General features: G+C 39.3%; 2 protein-coding genes across 6 annotated transcripts in view; both read left to right on the top strand.

Annotated features, from left to right (window-relative positions):
- TMEM87A (transmembrane protein 87A) overlaps positions 1-4,478 on the top strand; it is a 38,528-nt gene extending 34,050 nt beyond the window's left edge. For all 3 annotated transcript variants that reach the window (XM_025998536.2, XM_072738385.1, XM_072738384.1), the window contains exons 19-20: positions 347-377; positions 3,231-4,478. In XM_025998536.2, coding sequence (XP_025854321.1) covers positions 347-377; positions 3,231-3,272 — 73 coding nt within the window. In that variant the 3' untranslated portion in view covers positions 3,273-4,478. The remainder of the gene's footprint in view (positions 1-346; positions 378-3,230) is intronic.
- A 1,570-nt stretch (positions 4,479-6,048) lies between these two features.
- VPS39 (VPS39 subunit of HOPS complex) overlaps positions 6,049-16,360 on the top strand; it is a 46,934-nt gene continuing 36,622 nt past the window's right edge. The window contains exons 1-2 of one of the 3 annotated variants that reach the window (XM_025998530.2): positions 6,049-6,331; positions 13,969-14,034. In XM_025998530.2, coding sequence (XP_025854315.1) covers positions 6,259-6,331; positions 13,969-14,034 — 139 coding nt within the window. In that variant the 5' untranslated portion in view covers positions 6,049-6,258. Of the gene's footprint in view, positions 6,531-13,968; positions 14,035-16,360 lie in introns of all 3 variants that reach the window. The other 2 variants (XM_025998531.2, XM_072738380.1) reach the window with 2 other exon arrangements.

Genomic DNA, 16,360 nt, shown 5'->3' with positions numbered 1-16,360 from the left:
ATTTGCTTTTATTCCCCTGAAATGGCCATTAATAAGATGCAGATCTTAGATAATTAAAAAATGGTGGGCAGCCCGTGTGGCTCAGCGGTTTAGTGCCGCCTTTGGCCCAGGGCGTGATCCTGGAGACCCGGGATCGAGTCCCACGTTGGGCTCTCTGCATGGAGCCTGCTTCTCTCTCAGCCTGGGTCTCTGCCTCTTTCTTTCTCTCTCTGGTCTCATACATAAATAAATAAAATCTTAAAAAAAAAATTATACAAAAGGCTTTAAATTGTATTCATAATTCCACTCTCCTTTATGAACTATTTATGAATTTACATTGTTCAATTTGGTGTTTTTTTCTCTGCAGAGCACTTCCAGCCCTTCTGGATTCAGATGAGGTTAGTAATCAAGTCATGTGCATAAACTGTGGGTCTGGTGATTCAATAGGGAATCATAGGTCCTTTGTTTAGGGGAATTTTACTTGACTCAGTAATACCCTGAAGAACTATAGTTGGCATAGTTAAAAAAGGATGAGAATAGAAATACTAAGATTAGAACCCAAGTATTCAAGAAATTTCCTTTCTACACATATCCCCTATTTCTTTTCTTAAGTTATACATCAGATTTGAGGGCATGTATTTTGTTCTGAGTATTAGGTTATTCTAGACTCCCTTGATTTTAGAAACCCCTTTGAAAGCATCTGCCTGATTCCAACTATTGTTTTGGATTGGCTGCTACAGAATGATTTGTTCATTTCCCACTGACCTGCTGTGTGATATAGCACACAATGTCAAATTCCTTAGCTGTTCTGTGCATTGACATAAAATAATTGAGAACTGTACTGTGCAGAATTAAATCTGTCTTTCTTTGTAACACTTTGCTTTCCTATGGTGTATTCTGCAAGGTCCCAGATCTCCCTCTTGAAGACTTCTGGTGATAGTTTGTCTTCAGGGCTTCCCTTTGACTTAAGCTCTCCAGCCACCACTGTATTTCAGGCAGAGAAGGCTGACTTTGTGGAACTCTGTTGGGCTATTCATGGCAATGCAGGTTTTTTATAGTGTTTTCAGTGGTATTGACTGCACCCATATGTTCATATTTTCCTGTGTGAAAACCTTTTCTAGAATTGAATAAGAACTTAAGTGAATTACAGGAGAAACAAGTTTTAAAGGACCAGAAATCAAAACTGATCAGATTCTTCAGTCTCATCTTTGGAAGCTAGAACATAATAGAACCATGTCTTTGAACTGTGAGGAAAATTATTTTCAACCTAGAATTGTATATTCAACTAAACTGTCAATATGAGGGCAGCCCAGGTGGCTCAGCAGTTTAGTGCCGCCTTTGGCCCAGGGTGTGATCCTGGAGACCTGGGATTGAGTCCCACATCGGGCTCCCTGCATAGAGCCTGCTTCTTCCTCTGTGTGAGTCTTTGCCACACACACATGCCTCTTTGTGTGAGAGTCTCTCTCTCTCTCTCTGTCATTCATTCATAAATAAATACACAAACAATATGAGGGTTAAATAAAGATGTTTTCAGTCATTCAGGAAATAAAATAATTAACATCCTATATGTGCTTTCTCAGAAAAGTAATAGAAAATGTTCTTCACAAAATTAGAGAACTAGAAACGACTTGGGATCCAGGAAATAAAGGCTGTACCAGAAAGGCAAGGATAATCTTAATATCCCAGGATGATAATGTAAGAAACTCTGAGAGTGATAGCTGGGCAACGTCTTGGAGGGCATCTAGTCCAGAATGGAACAGACCAGAGAGCTTCAGGAGGAGTAGTTCTAAGAAAAAAAGTGAAAAAGATAGTTTAGCTGATGCAATTGTTCATATTGAAAAAGTATTTACAGTTCTGTCAGAGTTCACTATAAATTTATATACGTACTTTTAGCAAATGAAGTAAAAATGAAAAATACTAACTCTAAGGTAAAAAATTACATAAGAAATTTAGTAGTATGTTAATTTTCTTAATTGAAAAGGTATACTATAATTTTTTTTTTAAGATTTTGTTTGTTTATTTGAGAGTGAGCAAGTGCTTGAGTGAGCATGAGTGGGAAGGAGGGGCAGAGGTAGAGGGAGAAGCAGGCTCCTCGCTGAGCAGGGAGCCCAACATGGGGCTGCATTCCAGGACTCTGGGGTAATGACTTGTGCTGAAGGCAGTCAACCAACTGAACCACCCAGGCACCCCTAAAAACTATTTTTTAATCAGATATAATTTTTAACATGCCTTTTAAAATTATTTTTTTAGATTTATTCATTTATTTTAGAAAGAGAGTGTGACTGGGGGGGAGGAGCTGAGAGAGAAAGGGAGAGAGAATCTTCTTTGGCTTCCCCATTGAGCGCAGAGCCTGATGTGGGGCTTGAGCTCATGACCCTGAGATCATGACCTAAGCCAAAACCAAGAATTGGATTCTCAACAGACTGAGCCACCTTTTAACATGCTTTAAAAAAAAATTTATGAAAATACATAAAATCTACCATCCTAATATTCTCAAGTACAAAGTGTTAACTATATGCACAGTGTTGTACAACAGATCTCTAGAGCTTTTTTTTATCAAATGTAATTTTAATGAATATGTAGTATTTCATTATAAGGGTATACCATAATTTGTTATACAGTCCTACGTTTTTGGACATTCTACTATTTTGTTATGATTTTGAGTTTTGCAGTAGAAATGTTTCTGGTTAAATCTTTGTTCACATCCTTGACTTTTTCTTCAAATTAAATTCTTGAATCAGAGGAGGTACACATTTTCATTAAAGTTTAACCTTAAGTAGATATTTGTTTAGTCATCTTATTTGTCTCAAAAATACACATTTCCTTTTGATCTGTGGTTTAATGTCCAGAAACTTGGAGAGTTTGGTTCAGTTAATCTTGGGTGAGGCCTGGACATCTATATGTTTCAAAATTTTCATAGTTAGGAACTTTTTTTTTTTTTTATATATATGAGACAGAGTGTAAGCAGAGGCAGTGTGGGGGGCGAGTGAGAGAGAATCCTAAGCAGGCTCCACACCCAGTGCAGAGTCTGACTTGGGGCTCAGTCTCACAGCCCTGAAATCACAACCTGAGCTGTAATCAAGAGTTGAATGCTTAACCAGGTACCCCAGTTAGGAACCATTTCTAAATATTTAATGGACATAAATAAAGGTACTTGAGGGAAGTGTGTGTGTGTGTGTGATCTTTGTAGAAGATATTTGGAATGTAGACCATTTAAAATACTTACAAAAAACTTTTTCTTTTTCCCTCAGGAACGAATGATCACACACTTTGAAAGGTCCAAAATGGAGTAAAAAATGAGAACATACGCAGTTGAAGATGGGCAGTATCTGGGAAGAGATCAGCTTCTGTGTCAATCTTCTACACTCCTCCATGGAATTAGAGGAGGCAGTGAAACCTGATCTGTTCCTTGACCTTTGTGCATTGGAGCCGGTGAGAAGTGTCAGAACAAGGAGAACATCTTCCTGAAAACAAGTTCATAGGATGAGAAAAATCTACAAGTGTTTTATTTACAACATTGATGCCCCTTTCCCTTCCACACCCTGACATGGATGTTTATGCAACTTATGTGTGTTGTTCCTGAGCCTTCTATAATGTTTAAATTGTTTAATCTTTCAAACTAAAAAGTTTAACATCTTTTAAAGAACTATGACATCAACACCATAATATGTAATCTCCAGGAGCAACTGCCTATAATTTTTATTTATTTAGGGAGTTACATAGGTGATGGGGGAAATTGTTAATTATCTTTCCGTTTCCTGAGAAGCCAAGGTTACATCTCGCAGAAGTGGTTTGGAGAAAAAGAGTCCTGAGTTAAGGAGCCATGGTTCTGTCGATGATTTAAAACAAAAAGAAGAGTGTACAAAAACTGTTACAGTATGATTCAGATCATTTAAAAAAAAATCAAGTGCAATTTTGTTTACAAAAGGTGTATATTAAAGATTTTTCTATTTCAGATGTACTTTAGAGAGAAATATTAGCTTAACTCTTGACATCTGCTATTGTGACACATCCCATTGCTGGCAATGTGGTGCACACTCCAGAACTTTTAACTACTGTTTTGTAAGCCTCCAAGGGTGGCGGCATTGCAGAATCCTAGGCAATGCTTTGTTTGCCTTCAATACCATTCACTGGGTGTTGCACTAGAGGCAGAGAGGCACTCCATCTCAGTGCTTTTGAGTGAGCCCCCTGCTAAAGGAACTGTAATGCTTAAGCAGGAGCTAATACAAAGGAAACAGGTCCTTCTGGCTTAATTGAAACAGTTTTTCCTGCATGAAGTAGTGTGGAGGCCCTGGACTGCTGCTCATTCTTTAGGATTGACTGTTCTTATACCTGGTGTTGATTTAAAGACTGTTTATAAGAGACATCACAAGGTGATGGGATTCATTTGAAGCACTATATTTCTGTTTTAATGGTTTTGTCCAATTTTGCCTTCCCAAGATTTTTGTTCTACATAGAAAGTTCATGCCACTTTTTAATATAAAAAAGTTTTAACAAAATTAATGTATTTTCCTCATTTTTTTTCAAACTTGTCCCTACAGACCCTTCTTCCTCTCAAACCCTTGTGGGAATTTTCCTTATGTGGCTTTTGTTCTTCATCATCTTACTATTTGTTGAAACCAGTGATCACATCATGCAATCTTTACTAACTCATACAATAGTGAAAGTGTTTACATTTATTTAATATCTCTATAGCTGTTTGCTGTGGTGATTTAAAAAAAAAAAAGTCACGTAGGCAGTATCTCTAAGGAACAATATGAAGAATTGACTATGTTCTCAGGTTAACCTACTAGCAAAAGGCTAGTGATACTATTGTGTGCATCTGTTCTTCCATACTGAAACTAAGCAAGTGAAAAATAGTTAAAATGCAGCAGGATAGTTGGTCATATATTTTTTGAGGGTGGTTAGATGTTGACTTAAGACTAGAGAAAGAAAATCATACTGTGTATAGTAAATTATATAGACTGGGACCTGATAATTCTTCTTTCTCTTAATGATGTATGTCACTGTAATTATAGTGTATCATTTCTTAGAACTGGTTCAGAAGTAATTTACAGTATTACGTTGATCTGTTTAGTTCTTAGTCCTTGGGCCTGACACTACTAGGCATTTAGGCCTTCTTCCAGAACAGCAGCTGGCAATTCTAAATTTTTAAGGTGTTCGTTTTCTTTGGTGAAATTCAGCCACAACACTTGATTTATTTAGCAATTTTTGTGTATTAACACCTTGAAAATATTTCACTAGATTATCAGATACAGCATTTGGTAAAGAGGGACAATGACACTAATTTACAGGTGAGGAACTGATGTATAAAAATGTAGTGAAGGGGAAAGAGAGTAAATAAAGTGACCAAGGCCAGTTTTTTTTTTTACTTCTTATCATAGACTCACCCTTTTTTTCATTTACATTTTTTAGACCCAAATGCTTATTACTCTTACGACCTACCTCCTCTGTTTCCTGCTGGAGCAGGGTGGAGTTGCCAGATTCACTTCATTATTGCAGTAGTTTTCAAACTTCAACGTGCATGGACTCTCTTTAGGGACTTATTAAAAAGCACCGACTGCTGAATCCCCTTACTCTAGATTTTCTGATTGAGTAGGGAAAGAATGAGGCCTGAGACTGCATTTCCAGCAAGTTCCCAGGTGATGTTGATGCTACTGGTGTAAAGCACTGGCCTAGGACAACCTTTTAAAAACTGGTTGGGATTATAATGGTAGTGCAAAAACCACCATTTACTAGGTGTTCAGAGGGGGTCAAGAATTGCTAGGCGCCCACGACCCTAGGTTAGTGCAAAGCACTACCATCCTTTTGCGGATAAGAAAATAAAGCCTCTGGAGATTGATTAAACATCACAGCTAGTTTCCTAAATAGGAAGGAGATCTCCATCCCGGCTAACAAGCCAAAGCTCGAATTCACCACCATGCTACATTACTTGAGACAGTTTTAAGTTACTTTTTCCCTTTTTATTAAACCCCAACACTAGTCGGGCTCCATGACAAAGAGGCGCCAAGTCCCAAATAAGGCGGGGACCCAAACGCCGGCGCGTTCCTCGAATGCGCGTTAGAAGCTAGGGCGGAAGGGGCGGGGCTTTCTGCGGAAGAGGCGGGCTTAGCCCCGCAGGAAGTCCTGTGTTGACGGCTGTGGAGCCGTAGGCCTGTGGCTGGGGTGCCGCTTCGGCGTCGCGGTTGGCCCCCTTTCATTGGGCTGGTTCCCGGCCGAGGACCCGGCCCGGCCCGGCCCAGTCCGGGTGAAACTGCTGCGGTGACCCTGCTCGCCGCCATGCACGACGCCTTCGAGCCAGTGCCGATCCTAGAAAAGCTGCCTCTGCAGATCGACTGTCTGGCTGCCTGGGGTGAGCTGAGGGCCCAAGGGGCCGCGGCAGGGTCAGCGCAGAAGCGGTTCCGACCTTTCACAAAGTAGGAAAGTGGACGGGCGTCTGGCTGTACGAACTCCGGTCGGACGCTGTCGGAGAGAGGCCTGGGATGAGGAGGGGCGTAGTACTGTAGACAGTGAACGCTGTTGGGTAATCCTCAGGGACCCGGCCGTTTTAGGTTCGTTTACTCTTGTTTTCGGTACCGAGTTGAAGGTTGAGCTTTTCTTGTTAACGGTGCTCAGCTTTGGCTCCTTTCGATTCCCAATAAGTCTTCAGTTCGGGAGGGGCAAACAGTGGGGAGTTTTCAACTTGTCCAGATGATTCTGTTGTTTTAGGTGAAAGACAACACTATTTTGGGAGGCACTAAATGCTTAGCATCGTATGCCTTTTTCCCCTCGGTGATCATTCATCGTTCGCTTCTCATTACTGTAGGTAACTCGTATTGTTTTAAATTCAATCCAGGCGAGTAGTCGATTGCCTTATATTCAAAGTGCCCAAGTTACCTAACTGTGTAGGTAGAAGAGCATCAGTCCAGGCTGTCATGAAATCTAACCAATTAAAAACTTGTGTAATCCTTCTGCAATTGGCCAGTATAGAAAGCAGGGTCCGGCATCTCTTGTATGCTCTAGAATACAAGTGGTTTCAGGGGACTAAACCTTGACTCTTACTTATGAACATTATACTTGTAGAGTGGTTGTGTCTGATAACAGTCATCAAAGACCAAACAAATAATTTCAGTCTTTCTTGTTACTGTCCAGGTCCTAGAAATCAAGGGCCACACAAAGGTGACTCAGAACTCTTAATCAGATCTTATACTGAGCCAGGGACCCAACAGAGGCCTGGTGGAAATCATGGTGGTGGGTAGCATCTTCTGCATCATTTATGGACAGTGCCACCCAGTCAGTCTTGCAGAGTGTCTCACAGCCTCTTCAGTAGGGTGCTTTCACTACAGGTCTTCATGATAATGTGCACAGTCTTCGCCTCTAGCAGCCCTGGGTTCCTTTAAAATCCCACCTCCACAGTAAGCTGTCCTAGTCCCTTGGGTGAGGGAAAGAATCTTGCTTCCTCCAGATATCTCCAAAAAAATCCTCTCTATTTTCTGTTGTTAAATGCTCAACAAAAATTAAAAATAGAGGAAAAAATTTTTAAAAATGAAAGACTTGACACTGCTACAAAGGGACACACATTCCTCTAACTCCTCATCAAATATGTACCAAATGCACATGTGGACCAGTTTCTCTGCTAAAGAGAAGGATAAAAGGATGAATAAGAAGCAGTGGCTGTGCTCCTAGGACACACAGTGAGGGACAAAGTGACAGGAACAGATAATGATACAAGATAATTGATACAGGAAGCATTTGCTGCCTGTTATAGAAACAGGGAGGAGGGGTACCCAGCTCAGCCTAGAACATATGCTTCTGAAAAGGATGAATGCAGCTGCCTACCGTGCTTTACTTAGCTTGCCAGAGTCCTTGACTGATGCCTTGTGGAATGAGTAGTACATGTATCTCAGCCTTTCACTAATCTACTTTGTCACAGTAAAGATTTCTTGTACTTGAACTTTTCAGAAAGATAATTTTGAAATGTTGCGTAGTTTTTTGTCTACCATGATCCCCCACCCTACAGGGGAAATGCTCATTACCTTTTAGGGTGCCGTGGTAGGTATTGGGCTACAGGAGGCTACTTACCACCTCTTGACTCAAAACTGTTTTCAGATTTAAGCAGCAGTGAGTATTACTCTATCTAGTCATTACCCCCTTTACCAAAAATTCATCCAGGAACCTCCAGAAGCCAGATTATGCAGGGCCAGACAATAATCGAGAGACACCATAATCCATCCCTTGGGAAATGGAAATGAGGATATTGATGATGATGACTTCTCCCTAAACTCCAGGGTTGTAGAATCCAGCTGCCTTTTCAGCACCTTCATATGGATGTCTAATAGCATGGCCGTAAAGGTTCTTGATTTCACTCTCCCAAAACATGCTTGTCCCCCTGTACCCCACATCTCAGCAAATGACATTTCTCTTTACCCATTTTGCTAATGATTTTGGAGTCGTTCTTCACTTCTGTATGCCACTTCCAATCCATCTGCACATTTTATCTGCTCCACCTCCAGAATAAGTCTCGAATCCAATCACTTCTCTCCATCTGCACTATTTCTGTTCTGTTGAAAGCACCACCTCTCTCATCTGAATTACTGTAGTAGTCTTCTGAGTGATCACCCTGTGTTTTTCATTGTACCACTTTCAGTCTTTTTTTTTAAAGATTTTATTTATTTATTCATGAGACACACACACACACAAACAGAGGCAGAGACATAGGCAGAGGGAGAAGCAGGCTCCATACAGGGAGCCCGATGTGGGACTTGATCCGGAACTCAGGATCACGCCCTGAGCCGAAGGCAGACTCTTAACCACTGAGCCACCCAGGCTTCCACACTTTCATCTTTTATCCACAGAGGTAGAGTGAGCCCTTGAAAACTTAATCTTATCACATCTCTCTTCTCAGAATCCTTCAGTAGCTTCCTGTCACAACTGGAATAAGTTCCAGGGTCCTTATTCTGCTTTCTACATCTGACATCATCAGGCCTCTGGTTACTTCCCCTCACCTACCCCATCTGCGCCCCCATCCGTTCTCCTACTAGTCACACAGTCTTCTTATTTCCATAACACACAAAACACATACCTACGGGCTTCTGCACTTGTTCTTTTCCTCCTCCTGGCACTCTCTTACCCTAAATATTACATGGCTCATTCCTCATTTCCTTCAGGTCTCTGCTGAAATGTCACATAAATCAGCAAGACCTTCCCTAACTATGCTATATGAAAGACAATGTGCTATTCTCTTATTCAGCCTTATCTTTCTTATCATAGCTTTGCTACCTAATGCTATTTTATGTTATATTATTGTCTCTCCATATTAGAATATGATTTCCTTCAGAGCAGGAACTTTGTTTTATACATTGCTTTATTTATGTAGTTCCTAGAATAGTTCCTTGTAATGGTATTCATTAAATCTTTTTGTTTAATGGATAAATGAATAATGATATTAATAGTAATAGCTTCTGCTTATTGAATACTAATCTTTATTCAACTTTTATGAAATAATAACTCCATTTTGCAGAGGAATAACCTGAGAATTTAATTTTTCCAAGGTCATGTATCCAGTAAATAATGTCTGATTCTGGCCCCTGCTTCCCAAACTTTAATATATATTCAGAGCCTATAAAAAAAAAAATGCTGACATGTGTAATGTATGTGTATCTGTATGTGTGTTTACACAATCATTCTTCTAGTTTCCAAAGAAACAATAGAAAGAAAAAGGACTTAGATGGTTGCTTATAGGAGAGGGAGATAACAGGGAGAGTGGACAAGGGTGGAAGCTACACTTACACAGTTTTAGCATTAAAACTACATACCTGCATCATATAACTTAAAAATTGAATTAAAAAATACAGATTTTCACCACTGCCGAATTGTGTCAGAATCTGGGAACAGGGGACGCCTGGGTGGCTCAGCAGTTGAGCATCTGCCTTCAGATCAGGGCGTGATCCTGGGGTCCTGTGATCGAGTCCCACATCAGGCTTCCTGTAAGGAGCCTGCATCTTCCTCAGCCTATATCTCTACCTCTCTGTGTGTCTCATGAATGAATGAATGAATGAATGAATGAATGAATGAATAAATAAATAAATAAATAAATAAATAAATAAATAAAATCTTTAAAGAAAAAATAATCTGGGAACAGCACTCGGGAATGTGCATTTTTAATAAGTTCAGGTGACTCTGATGCAGCTAATCAGGCTGATGCTTTAAGAAACACTATTCTTTGCCCTATGACCCCAAAAAAGGGGAAGTGACCACTACCTTTTTCATTTCTGCAGTGGCCAGTGTTGGGCCAGGAATGGAATGGTTTATCACATGAGCTTGGGCTGAGTTGCACTGTTGGACAGAGCTTCATTAGGGTAATTAGGAGATGATGGCCCAGCACTTACTCACTTCCCAGGAGGAATAAAGTCCAACCTTGTGGCTCAGGATGAAGCTGTCAGGAGTTTTCTAGGGCTGGTTCACATTTGTTTACGTGTGTGTTACCCACAGACTATACCATTTATGTAGTGTGTCCCACTTTCTGGTTTGCTGTACTGGATCCCAGAAGAGACTGTCTACCCTATTCTGTGCCTGCTCTGCAAGCTTCTCATTCTCTGTTTTGCATCCACGATTTGTATCATATGATGGTGTGCCATAAAATGTGGAGGCCCAGCATGGGGCAGGTCCTCTGGTCATCTGAGCCCTCACTGACTTCTCTTAACCAAATCAAGCCTCCTCAGGGGTTCTGTGCCATTAGTGCATCTAGATGATGTACTATTTTCCCTTAATGAGTGTGAGCATTAGGAATGTGTGTGTGGTACTTTTGCTATTTAAAGAAAGTTGTTACAGTACTTTGCATGTATGATCAATGCATTTTTTTCTCAGCACCTTCAAATTAAAATGTGAAAAGGGTTAAATAAAACTTCAATTAAATTTTTTTATTTTAATGTATTTGTCTGATTCTCAATTTTATGACTAATAGACGTTTGATAACAAACATCTGTTGGCAAGTAAACATCTCGATTAAAATGGAGAGTAGACCCCTGAATGTCATGCTTATAAGTTTGACTTCTTATTTTGGTAGTGCAGCTTCATGAGGATTTAAGCCCTGTTGTGACAGTATCACAGATTTGCTCTCAGGTAACCTGCAGCAAACATGGAAGGACACATAGTGAGACCAGTTGGGGCCATCACTAGGGTCCCTGGGGAGATTGGGATATGCTGTTGTGAGGTGCTTTGTAGAGGTAAAATTGATAGGTCTTACAGACCCGAGTGTAAGATGAAGCTGTGAGGTAAAAACAGGAGCTGTTAAGGATTTGGGGAGCAGAGTAGGGAGAGAAGGAGGGGGAAGATGGTGAATAATCTTTTGGTTTTTTGGTTATAGATTTTTAGGTATGCTATAAGTGAGTTAAAAATTTTCCACTTCATTTTATTTATATCTGAAGTAGCAGTCAGTGTCCTAAAAATCAACTTGAGTCTTATCAATTGCTCAATACAGTGATATCTAGAAGTAGAATTCTAAGCACAATATCTTTTACAGAGCAAGCATCATGAACTTGTTTCTTTTGTCTTCTATGTTCTCCAACATAAATCTCCAGCATTCCTTTGAGAGCTAGTTTTATTTCTGATTTCTCTTATGTCATTAAGAGCATGCATTGTCTTACTCTCTGTGTCCTGCCTTGGTTTTAAAACACAAAGGAAGTCAGACTCACTACATTTTTCTGGAAGACTGGGTACATCAACCTGGAGAAGTGTTCCTGATGTGACCTCTGACCTGTTTTTATAAATATAACCAGTGCCTTTCAGACAACCTCTGGCCAACACCCATTCTTTTGATGTAGGATACCTTAGTCATTGTATCACAGCTTGTGGTTACATCCTGATGCTTCTACACACATCTTCCTATATGTATGTCTCTGGACAAATTATGCCCTAGGCCTCAACTTCCTCATCTATAAAATGGAGATTTATAAGAAGAACATACCTCAAATGATAGTCATGAGGATTAATGAAGTAACACATGATATGTGCTTAGCATGTCCTGGAACACATTGCATGCTCAATAAAGTTTTATCTATTTGTACCATTATCCAGTATTTTGTCTTGCAAAGGATCAAGAGAGTTTATAAAAGAAATGAATGACCTTTCACAGTATCAAAAAGATGAGGAAGTACTTGTACATGTGTAACTTCTCTTAATAAGTTAGTATAGATCTGTCAGGGTAATTATTTAAACGCTTTTTGGAGCCTCTTTTAGTATAGACGAGTGTCTCTCAGAATGCAGTCCTTGAACCAACAGCATTAGCATCACCTGAGAACTTGTTAGAAATGGAAATTTTCAGGCTATTGCAAGACCCACTGAATCAGAAACTGAGGGCAAGGCCCACCAATCTGTTTTAACAAATCCTCAAATAATTCTGATATATACCAAAGAGTCACTAGCCTAGACCATCTTTCTTTCTTTCTTTCTTTCTTTCTTTCTTTCTTTCTTTCTTTCTTTCTTTCTTTCTTTCTTTCTTTTTTTTTTTTTTTTTTAAGATTTTATTTATTTATTCATGAGAGACACACACACACACACAGGCAGAGGAAGAAGCAGGTCCATGCAGTGAGCCTGATATGGGACTTGATCCCGGGTCTCCAGGATCACACCCTGGGCCGAAGGTGGCACTAAACCCCTGAGCCACCCGGGGATCCCCTCTTTTTTCTTTTTTAAGTAAGAGCTTTACTGAGATGTAATTCACATACCTTACAATTTCCTCATTTTAAGTGTACAGTTAAGTGTTTTTCAGTACCTTCACAGAGTTGTGCAAGTATTGCCACAGTCAATTTTAGAACATTTTCATCACCCTAAAAAAAAAAAAAAAACAAACAAAACCAATATCCATTAGTATGTACTCCCCATTTTCCTGTCTGATCTTTTTGTCTCTACAGATTTGGCAATTCTGACATTTTATATAAATAGAAGCATAAAAAGTAGCTTTTTTCATCTAGCTTCTTTAGCATAATGTCAGATTCGTCCCTATTTTAGCATGTATCAGCATTTCATTCCTTTTAATAGTCAGCTACTATTCCATTTGTATGACTTTGCCACATTTTGTTTATCCATTCATCAGTGGATGGATATTTGGGTTGTTTCTACCTTTTGGCTGTTACAGATGCTGCTGCTCTGAACATTTGTGTACAAGTTTTTGTGTGGACGTATGTTTTCATGTGTCTTATGTATATGCCCAAGGGTAGAATTGCTGAGTCATATGACAACTGTATGTATAATCTTTTTTTTTTTTTGTATGTATAATCTTTTGATGAACTGCCAGACCATTTTCCAGAGTGACCACACCATTTTTATTATATCCCTGCCAACAATGTGTGAGGGTTCCAATTTCTTCACATCTTCGTCAACACTTAATTTTATCTGCTAGACCATCCTTTAAGATAGTGAATTCTGTGAACTTAATATGCCATGACACTTATTTTCCCTAAAGTAAAATCATAAAACCTTTAAATGATGCCATTTAGCTTTGTTTCTGATAGTTACCTAGTTTCCTGCTTATACTATCCATTTTATGATTTTATATATTTTTATCCTATTTTTGGTCATTTTAATTTTGAAACACTGAAGGCAGGAACATTTATTATTCTCTAATATGTCTAGTAATACTTTTTTTGATTGGCTGGTTCTCAAACACTTTTTTAAAAAAGATTTTATTTATTTATTCATGACAGACACAGAGAGAGAGAAGCAGAGACACAGGCAGAGGGAGAAGCAGGCTCCATGCCGGGAGCCTGATGTGGGACTCGATCCCGGGTCTCCAGGATCACGCCCTGGGCTGAAGGCAGCGCCAAACCGCTGGGCCACTGGGGCTGCCCTCAAACACTTTATGAATATAAATATTCCTTAGCTTTGCAAAACGGCTGCTATCAAAAACAATTCATTTTCTTGACCCTTTGATTTCTGATTATAAGCCCCAGCTCAAGAAATAGGGTTTTACTAAAGCTGATTGACCTTTCTCACTGCTATTTTCTCTTCTAGAAGAATGGCTTCTTGTTGGCACCAAACAAGGACATCTTCTTCTCTATAGGATCCGAAAGGATGCTGGTAAGTGGCAGCTCTCCAGCATCAAGAAAGAGGTGACTTACTACTCATGCAAAAAATTTTGATAGTCAGCTAGTATACAGCTATGAAATCAGTGATTCCTGGACCATTAAAAATAACTGGGGTTGAGACAGTATGTTGGGAAAGTGGGGAGAAACATAAGAAAAGTCTCTAGGTTTTTTGGGGGTTTTTTTCAGACTCTGTTCCCCTACCCTGATCTCATCAGTGGGGTTGAATGTTCCTCCCCTCCTCACTTCTTGGAGACTGACTGTCAGAAATAGGAAATATCACTGATGGGAATAGGTTTTTTTGTGAATGATGTGGTAGTAGGAAACAAAGTTAGGAACTATTGATTTAAAAACCTTTCTTAACTTGTGAGGGGTGGACTAGGAGAGAGAAGGTCTGGGTTTGAGCCCAGGTTTCTCCTTGGCCAAATGACTGAGTAGGTCCTTTCCAATTCATTTTCCTCTTCTATAAACTGTCTCACAAAATTGTTGGGGTCAAATGCAAGGACTTTGAAAAGTAAAGCTCCAATCAAATGTGACTTTATCAGTGATAAATGTGGAATAATAGGGGCACCTGGGTGGCTCAGTCAGTTAAGCTTCCACCTTTAGCTTAGGTCATGAACTCAAGGTTCTGGGGTCTTGCCCTGGGTCGGGGTCCCTGCTCAGTGGAAAGCCTACTCCTCCTTCTCTACCTGCTCCTCCTCTTGCTCACTTCTTCTCTCAAATAAATAAATAAATAAATAATCTTAAATAAAAATTTTAAAATGTAGAATAATAACTAAAGTGTTTGAAATTTATTTTGCTAGGGTTTCCTCTTTGGGGAGAGAAAAAGCACCTCACTCTCTTTTCCTCATTTTATTTCTTGTTCTGTTCATGGAAAATTGATGTGTTTGGATAATGTACGTTGGAGCTACAGAATCTGTAGAAATCTGCTGTTAATGCCAGAATGTGTTGAACCATATGAAATTGTCATTATTTAACTATATTAGAAAAAAAATTTCATAACTTTCAACTTAAAAAACTTTTTGTAGTAAATAGCTTAAGGTTAGAATGGAAATAGATACTTTGTTTTGGAACCTGGAGAAAGGGTAACATGGGGAAAAGGGGCGTTTTTCTAGGGTGTATGGGGGGGAATTTTCTTCTACCTGTTTTAGGTTCATTGGGTGGGAACATATAAATTGGACAAAAGACAGATTAAAGGGGGAAAAATGTATTAACATGTGTATTATACATATACATGGGAGCATTCAGTGATGGGTAACTCAAAGGGGTGGTTGGAATTTGGGCTTATCTTAACAACAAATGAACAACAAATTTTTAGAGAAGTGATAAGACAAAGGAAAAGGACCCTGAGTTTCTAGGATGGCAAATTGTTAGAAGGCAGACACATGGGGGAACTAATGTAATAATGATGAGTAAGTAAAGTTTGTTAGTAGATTGGTCTAGTGTCCTTTCTGGGCTAATGAAATCTAGAGCTATCTCCACTGATTAAATTCTGTCCTTGGTAGCGAGGGGAGGAGGGACACCTTTGTAAATGTATATTCTGTTTTTAGGCAAATTGAAGGGAAGGAGAGAGCCTTTTTTTATCTGCTTCTTCTCAGTAGCCTTCAGCTCAAACTGTTTTTTCATGGACATGTATTGACATTTGCACTGATGATACAGAAGTGATAGTACTAGAACTGGTCCTTAGCATAAGTTCAGGATAGTGGTTAATGAGCTTATTGGTTGGTACATAACTGTTCTAGTAGTCGATGTGTTGTTCTCTATAGAGCACGCACACACTGTGGTTTCTGGTATTTTAAGCCAAGTTTCACTTAAGAATGTTCTTTGTGAGGCAGTAAAAATTATTTTATTATATCTAATCTTTGACAACACATCTTTTTAATAATCTCTGATGTAGTAAGAAGTGCTGTGTGCCTGGGTATGAAGCACAGTGGCTGGCTCGAGAAAAAGTACTTGTTTGAGTTACAAGCAGAACTGGCCACTTTTTTTTTGTGGGACACCATTTTTGCTTAAAAGAATGACAGATTATGGTTTTTCAGACCACTTGGGTGTTTGGTACATGTTTTCTTAAAACGAACAAAGGAGTCTGTCATTTCAAAGAAAACAACTGGAAGTATATGCTGCTAAAAGTAAGGCTGGGGCTTTCCATAGAAAATTAGAATTGTGGAAAAATTATATCCACCTCTATGAGCTCGACAGCTTCTCAATACTTTTCTGATGACATTGGAGGTGATAATGAGTGTGATTTTACATATATATATATATGTCCTATAACAAAATGTGCCAACATCTGGAGAATCTGTATAACTCAGTGAACAGTA

The sequence above is a fragment of the Vulpes vulpes genome, chromosome 15 (assembly GCF_048418805.1).
Source record: "Vulpes vulpes isolate BD-2025 chromosome 15, VulVul3, whole genome shotgun sequence".
In the NCBI taxonomy this organism is placed as follows: Eukaryota; Metazoa; Chordata; class Mammalia; order Carnivora; family Canidae; genus Vulpes; species Vulpes vulpes.
This window is presented reverse-complemented; position numbering and strand designations above follow the sequence as displayed.